We start from the raw sequence: 8,095 nt of genomic DNA, 5'->3' as shown, positions 1-8,095 counted from the left end.
TTACCTAGATTAGATCGATATAGATGATACCGATAGCCGCGGTTGAGGGCAATAGACGGCCGGGTGTGTTATTTAGGATCTGCAGAGAGAAACAAGCATGATTAATGTTCACACGGCAGTATGAGCTAGCTAGATATGCACATCAATCAATCTATATATAGAGAGAACTGCATATACATATGGTGCACTACCATTTGAAACGCCAATACAATATCTGTTAACCGATATTGGGCCCCACTTAAGCACTAATGGCATGGCCACAAAGTCGCACGACACAAGTATCAGACACAGTGCTGGCGTAGGTGTTTTCCCAGCGCCAGCAGTAATCCGCGGAAGTGGAGGATTGCTGGGCCCATAGACTAATGGCGTACACTTGAAATCTTACGCCAGCGCTATGCACCTACTAATGTCGTATCAAATAAGATGACGCCGCCACTATTTGGCTGCAGATGGCGCCCCACCAACGAGAGTTGTGGCTAGCACTTTTTCCACTAGTGCATTGTCACCCCAGGTATCCACATGCAAGACATACATCAAGTGTTCTCAAATCCAAAAAGCATTCAATCCGATAATAGTGAAGCCTCAAAGGTAAAAACTCAATTCATCACAACAAGATAGAGAGGGAGAAACACCATATGATCCAACTATATCAACAAAGCTCGCGGTACAACAAGATCATGCCTAATGAAGAACATGAGAGAGAGAGAGACCAATCACATAGCTACTGGTACATACCCTCACCCCGAGGGTGAACTACTCCCTCCTCATCATGGTGGCCGCCGGGGTGATGAAGATGACCTCCAGTGGTGATTTCACTTTCCGATAGGTTGCCGAAACAGGGCTACAGATGAGATCGCTTTAGCACAGAGGCTTGCGGCGGTGGAGCGGAAGTTCTAGGTTGAATTACAGGGTTTTCTGTATTTATAGAATTTTCAGTGTTGTTTTCACGTCAGGGGGTGCCCGAGGGTCGCACAAGCTCGAGGGCACTCCTTGGGGGGGGGGGGGGGGGCAGGCTTGTGGCTCCCTTGGCCCCTCCCTAGTCCATCTCGGGTGCTCCATGGGTCACTTCTGGTCCATAAAAAATCATCATAAATTTTCAGCCCATTCCAAGAACTTCTATTTCTGCATAAAAAACAACGCCACGGTAGTTCTGTTTAAAACATTGTCAATCCGGGTTAGTTTCATTCGAATCATACCAAAACCATATAAAATTGTTATAAACATGGCATGAATACTTCATAAATTGTAGATACGTTGCGGACGTATTACAAGGATGCACATATTTCAAATACATAAGAACAGTAAATGGAGTTGTCCACACATCATACGAATCTGCTTGTGAAGCACTAGGATTTCTCGATGATGACAAACTGGCTTGACTGCATCAATGCGGCATCATATTGGGTGACAAGCAACCAACTAAGACAGATATTCGCAACAATAGTATGCTATGGCAGAGCTATAATAAAAAACTAGGGCGGGCCATGTTAGGCATTCACTCATACATGGACCATCATTTTGCTCACTGACCACACTTCTACTCATGCATATGCAGATATGCTGTAAGTTGGGCGGGGCATGGCATTGTTTAGCCCCAAGTAAGCTCCGCCAGTCATATTATGCCAATGTGAAGTCACAAAGCCAAAACAATTGTGGAAATCATGCTAGGAAGTACTAAGTGAAGACATGGAGTATAGACAGACAAAAGTCTTGAACTATCCTACACTTTGTCTCACACCTTCACAGAAGCAAGGACACGCCTTCATGGAAATAGTGAAGTTCATGTGACAAGTTGGAAAGACACTTAGGGAATATCCCGGAATAGAACTTCCAGATTCTTTAGAAATAAAGGAACTTGGAGACAAACTACTCAATGAAGAGATTAGTTACAACAAAGATGATGAAAAAGAAGAGCATTTGAGGATTTGGTACTCTCAACTATGAACAATGTCTTGCATTTGACTAAATAATGGAATATGTTGATAGAGATTTGGGAAATTAAATATTGGTGGACGGCTATGGCGGGACAAGTAAGACATACCTACAAAAGGCAATCACAACAAAGTTGCATTGTCAGTGCAACAAACCCCGGGCGCATGTTGCCCAGACTATACACATGCACATGACAAAAGTTGCAGCATCCAAGACAAGGCCAAGCAGGAGAGATAGCTATTTGAGGAATGAAAGGGCGGATCAAGAAGGCCAAGACCAACCAAAGGAGCAAGATATCACTAAGGAAAAACCTCCCTTGCTGGGCTGGCGAGCTTGGCGAGGTCGAGGTTGCCCCGAAGACAAGTCTCAAGACTACCCCGACAAGCTCACCGGGTACGATGAGGGCGGATTACCCCGCCAAGGCTCCACCGCTCCACCTCACAGCAATGCAAGTCACTTATCGGTGCTGTGTCAAGCCCCCAAGTGATTAAGTGGTTGTTACTTGTCATGTGGTAGGTATTTCCGAAGGAATTCACCTCCAAATGACACCCGTCCAGGGACGTGTCATGTAGGCAGGCGAGGAGGTGGCCGAACAGCACGACAAGGCTTGCTGGGCTACGCCACGATGTGACACTAAGCTGTGCATTTAATGCACCTTGTCCTGTTTGCAGAGTTAGGTATGATAGCACTGTTTGCTATCTAATCTGTATGCAATGACTGATTTTCCATTGTGGTGACCCCTTGACCTATAAAAGGAGGGCCCTGGCAACCTTAGAAAGGATTCAGACCCTTGTACACTCATACACGCGTAGCTGCTCTTGTCTCGAGGCAACCTTGCCGGGCTAGAGCGTCGTGTCTCCACCACGGTCCTCTCATCAACCCACCAAAGAAGGAGTAGGGTATTACACCTCACAGCGGCCCGAACCTTGGTAAAAACTTCCTGTGTGATCACTGCCATGCTGCTCTGCGCCCTCCGCTGTTTGTGAAATGGGTTCTTCCCCCTACGGAACCCCAAAGGGGCTGATGGCCCCATAGGTGGCCGTGTTTTCCCACGACATCTTTGGCACGCCAGGTAGGGGGAAGCGCTTGTGTGAACCTGAGAGTGTAAGCAGCGCGTCATCTTCATCATTATTTTCTCCATCAATGGCTTCGTCAACCATGGCACCGAAGAAAAAGTTTGGTGCTGTAGCTCACCCGTGCACCTCAAAGTCCCCTTCACGTCTGGCTACCGATGGCGTGGGGGCTACATGGACGCACGGGGACATGTACGCCGCGGGGGATGTGGCCAGCACGGGTAGCGTTGTCCATGCTATCGAAGGACGGAGCCGCAGCGATGGCGCTCGCTCCAGGGCGAACCACAACCCTGTGGCCGCCCCCGCTGCGGGTGCGGCTATGGGACACACACCACCCCCGGGACGAGCTGGCCAAGCCGGTGCGCCGAAAGGGTTGCCGATCCCCAAGCGCATCCACCTCGTCACCGCGCCACCCTAGCAACTGGCTCATGGCGGCGAGAGCACGGTGCTGCCACTATCGGCACCGTTAGAAGCCAGGCGACATCACGATCTACGTCATCGTCCATGCCGAGCACTGCTTCGGAGGCCATTGCACAGGCCCAGCTCCTATTGAGATTTCCGCCAGCGGCCGGTCAGATGGATGAGTGGAGGGCCACAATTCAGAGCTTGATCGGTTTCACCGAGGCGGGACGATCACAGTGAGAAGGCCCGCCACGGCCTCCGCTGGCCGTACCGAAGGGGCCACCCCCATGGTGCAATCCCCTCCGGAGCAACCAGCGTAGGGGCCGCAGGCGGAGCCACACGACCAAGAACCCGACAATGTATCTATGGCTTCATCCGATCCTCGAGCACATCGAGACCAGCGACGAGTCCTAGAAGACAGGCGGAGGGAAGACATGCGCGTCACTATCAAGCGACGCCGCAAAACCCGCCACCAGTCTGATAGGTGCAACAGCCCCAACATTGACAAGCCCATGCCCGGTGAAGGTGGGTACCTGCCTTTCGAGGTTGGGTGCCCCGCCTTCACTCGCGAGCTACGGCAAGTCCGTTGGCCATCTACTCGCATGTCCAAGTTGTAAATACCAGAGAAGTATGATGGAAGATTGAACCCGACAGAGTTCTTGAGCATCTACACCATCGATGTTCAAGCTGCCGGGGGAAGAGACGAGAAGGTATACGCTAACTACTTCCCTTTGCCACTCAAGGCACACGTGAGGTGATGGCTGATGCACTTGCCAGAGAATTACATCTCGACCTGTGCTGACCTGTGCCATGAGTTTGTTGGGGCCTTCACGGGCGGCCATCAATAACCAGGGCGGACGAGTGACTTGTAGCTCCTCCCACAAAAGTAAGGAGCAAGTTTGCGGAAGTACATGCAGAGGTTCAGCTGGGTGCACAGGAACATTCTAGATATCCACCCGGCATCTGTGATAGCTGCTTTCCAGTCGAACGTGCACAACCGCAGGATACGTTCTAAAATGAACATCCGGTTGCCCAGTGGATAAGTGTGCCCGAGTAGAAGAGCGAAGGAGACTCCTCAGTGAAGAAGATGGCATTGACATTGACTCAGCAGATGACGATGACGCCGCCAATCAAAAGAAGAAGAATAACAAGAACAAGAAACACAACAAGAAACATAAGGACAAAGTAGTGCTAGCTGTTGAAGGGTTGAGCACCCTAAGTACTAGCAAGAAGGCTAAGGCCAAGGCTCCCGGCAAGGAAGTTGCCGCGTGCACTAATTGCCGGGAAGCCGCGGCTACCGAGAAGGCCGGGGAGGCTGACGGGCCGTACTGCAAGATCCATCGGACCAAGGGACACTATCTTCAGGAGTGTCATCAGGTTGAACAACTCGTCAAGAAGCAGAGGGCCGAGTACGAGAAGCGTGACAAGGAGAAAGACCAAGATGGCGTTGGCGGGAAATGCCGGAGTGGCAGAGGAGGTCGCCCCGGCAAGGCCCATCAGTATCAAGGGAAACCTACCAGAGGCCGTGTGAAGAAGGAATGCGATGGCGAGAGTGATGAGGGAGATGAAGAGGAAACCAACGAGCAGGAGTTCCAGAAAGCACTGATGCCCTATGCATTGACGGAGGTGCATCCTTGCACTCCTCTCACCAGCAACTTAAACAGTGGGCGCATGAAGTCACTGTCGTGGAGCCAGCGGTAGATTCTCGGAAGCCTCTCAAGTGGTCCCGCATGCCCATCATCTTTGATGAGGGGGATCACCCTGACCGCACCATCGCGGTAGGGTGTTTGTCGTTGTTGGTCTCGCCAACGATCCGCAACCTCAAGGTCACAAAGATGTTGGTTGATGGCGGGGCCGGGTTGAATCTGATTTCTCCCAGGGTTATCAGCAAACTCCATATAGCAGATGAAGAGCTCAAGGTTATTGGTACTTTCCAAGGGATTAACCCCGGCAGGAGTGGTCCTAAGGTGAATATCACACTGCTGGCAACGTTCAGGGGGGGAGTTAAACTACCGGACTGAGAAGATTGTGTTTCTTGTGGTTGTCCTCCCCCTGCCATACAATGGAATCCTTGGTCACCCAAACCTGGCAAAATTCATGGAGGCATCCCACTATGCCTACAACATTCTGAAGATGCCAGGTCCAATGGGCATCATTTCCATTCCATCAGACAAGAAATACGCAATCATATGCATGGACAAGATGTACCAAGAAGCAGTCGTTGCAGAGGCCGCGGAAGCTACTGCTCCTGCTAAGGAAAGCAAGAAAGGTAAGAAATCTAGGAAGGTTGTCAACAAGGATTCCCAGAAGCGCGCTTCTTCGGAGTGCGCTGCGCCTGTTGGTGACTTGCCGGAGAATTCCAATAGCAAGAGATCGAAGGCTGCTGCACCCACTGTGAAGAAAGTCCCGGCAGGACTGGCTGGTGCCGATGGTACATTGACTGTCTGTGCCACCCTTGACGACAAATAGGAAAGTGCGCTCATTGCCTTCCTGCAGGCGAATGTCTATGTGTTTTCTTGGCAACCATCTGACATCCCCGGTGTTCCCAAGGAGGTAATCGAGCACCACCTAGTTGTTTGCCCACATGCCCGGCCCGTCAACAGAAGGTCCGGAAGCAAGCTTTGGAGAGGAAACAGTTTAGCTGAAGAGATCAAAAAACTTGAGGCAACTGGTTTGGTAAGAGGAGTATTGCATCCAACATGGTTAGCAAATCCAGTGGTGGTGTGCAAGGCGAATGGGAAATCTAGGCTTGGCATAGGTTTCACAGATCTGAATAAAGCATGCCCGAAGGACCCATTCCCCTTGCCACGCATCGACCAAATTGTGGATTCCACCTCCGGGTGTGACCTGCTTTCCTTCCTGGATGCCTACTCTAGATACCACCAGATTTTCATGTCCAAGGAGGATGAAGAGAAGACTGCATTCATAAACCCATGCGGCACGTATTGTTTTGTATGGATGCCCTTTGGGTCAAAGAGAGATGGATCCACTTTTGTGAGAGCAGTACAGACTAGCTTTGAGTCCCAGCTACACAGAAATATTGAAGCCTACATGTATGATATAGTGGTCAAAACCAAGGACAGATTGACTCTCATTCAGGACTTGGAAGAGACCTTTGCAAATCTGTGCAAGCTCAACTTGAAGCTGAACCCGGAGAAGTGTGTGTTTGGCGTTCCTTCCGGCAAGCTACTTGGATTCTTCGTGTCCCACCGGGGGATAGAGGCCAAACCCGACAAGATCAAGGTGATTGAGCAAATTCAAGCACCCAAGACAGTTAAAGACGTGAGGCGTCTGACTCAACGTGTTGCCGCGCTGAGCAGGTTCATTTCCACGTCCACCGAGCGTGCCCTTCTGTTCTTCAAAATCTTGAAGAAGGCGGGGCCCATGGAGTGGACTCCGGAGGCAAACGTTGCGCTACAAAATTTGAAGACCTATGTTTCCTCTGTTCCCACCTTAGTCGCTCCTAAACCACAAGAGCCGTTGCTGCTATACTTAGCAGCGACCAATCAAGTGGTTAGTGCAACGCTGGTGGCACGGCGGGAGGTGGATGAAGCGGCAGCCGCAACCGCCGCCCCCTCTTGTGAGGAAAGTGGACACATACCGGCAAGGTCTGCTGCAGATAAAAAAAAGAGCGGGGCAATGGTGACAGTTCCAAGGTTGCGGCAAGGAAGAAGGTGGTGCAGCGGCCAGTGTACTTCATCAGCTCCCTGCTACTGGGGGCTAGGTCAAGGTACTCTGGCATGCAAAAGTTGATTTTTGGCCTCATCATGGCCTCAAGGAAACGGTGCCAGTACTTCCAAGCCCACGAGATCACGGTTGTCACCCGCTTCCCCTTGCAACACATACTGAGGAACCCTGAGGCCACCGGCAGAATGGAATGGGCTTCAGAGTTTTCCACCTTTGGTTTGAGGTTTGGGAGCACGTCAACTATTCAGAGCAGAGCACTAGCAGAGTTCGTTGCGGAGTGGACGCCTACCCCTGACAAAGAAGAGCTGGAGACAATTATCCTTGGTAAGGAAGCGCCCCAAGTATGGATCATGTACTTTGATGGTGCCTTCTCCCTACAAGGTGCAGGAGCTGGCGTGCTTCTCGTTGCTCCCACTGGGGAGCACCTCAAGTACGTCATTCAAATGCACTTCCCCCAGGAGAAGGCTACCATCAACATTGCAGAATATGAAGGACTCATTGCCGGGCTCAGGATTGCAACAGAACTGGGAATCAAGAAGTTGATCATCCGTGGAGATTCGCAACTTGTGGTAAGGCAAGTAACCAAGGATTATCAAAGTCCATTGATGGAGGCATACGTCAAAGAAGTGAGAAAGTTGGAGGAGCGCTTTGATGGATTGCAAATAGAGCACATACCACGTGCGGAAAACAGCATTGCTGATCATCTATCAAAGTGTGCTGCGCAAAAACTCCCTGTGGAACCAGGGACTTTTGTTCTCCATCTGACTTAACCCTCCATATCCCCGGCAACAGTGGCCAGAAAGAGGAGGAAACTAGACTTCGACAAGCCTCTCCCGGCAGAGTTTCCCGAAGCCCCCAGCAAAGAGCTTGGCAGGAACAACTCCCCTTCGATCGGTGAGCTACACCCTCCCACCAAACTACCAATCTTTGCGGTTGAGGCATGCACTCCCGTGAATGAGGAGGTGCCACTAATCCTCATTGTCGAGTCTCTTGCTCCAACT

General features: G+C 50.9%; 1 protein-coding gene across 1 annotated transcript; it reads left to right on the top strand.

Moving 5' to 3' along the window:
- The first annotated feature begins 5,552 nt into the window (after positions 1-5,552).
- On the top strand, positions 5,553-7,864 carry LOC147965018 (uncharacterized). The gene is made up of 3 exons (XM_087530248.1): positions 5,553-5,744; positions 5,877-6,727; positions 7,186-7,864. The coding sequence occupies exons 1-3, from the start codon at positions 5,553-5,555 to the stop codon at positions 7,862-7,864; spliced, it is 1,722 nt and encodes a 573-aa protein (XP_087386374.1).
- Positions 7,865-8,095: the final 231 nt, after the last annotated feature.

Source organism: Triticum urartu, chromosome 6A, assembly GCF_056163025.1.
Source record: "Triticum urartu cultivar PI428250 chromosome 6A, HENAU_Tu73, whole genome shotgun sequence".
NCBI classification, from domain to species: Eukaryota; Viridiplantae; Streptophyta; class Magnoliopsida; order Poales; family Poaceae; genus Triticum; species Triticum urartu.
Note: the sequence above shows the minus strand (reverse complement) of the source record. Positions and strands in the feature narration are given on the sequence as shown.

Coding starts and splice junctions, on each gene's coding strand:
- LOC147965018 (XM_087530248.1), top strand. CDS start 5,553: ATGGGCATCATTTCCATTCCATCAGACAAGAAATACGCAATCATATGC. Junction 5,745..5,876: donor CTTCGGAGTGCGCTGCGCCT/GTTGGTGACTTG, acceptor GACGACAAATAG/GAAAGTGCGCTCATTGCCTT. Junction 6,728..7,185: donor CGTGTTGCCGCGCTGAGCAG/GTTCATTTCCAC, acceptor CATGGCCTCAAG/GAAACGGTGCCAGTACTTCC.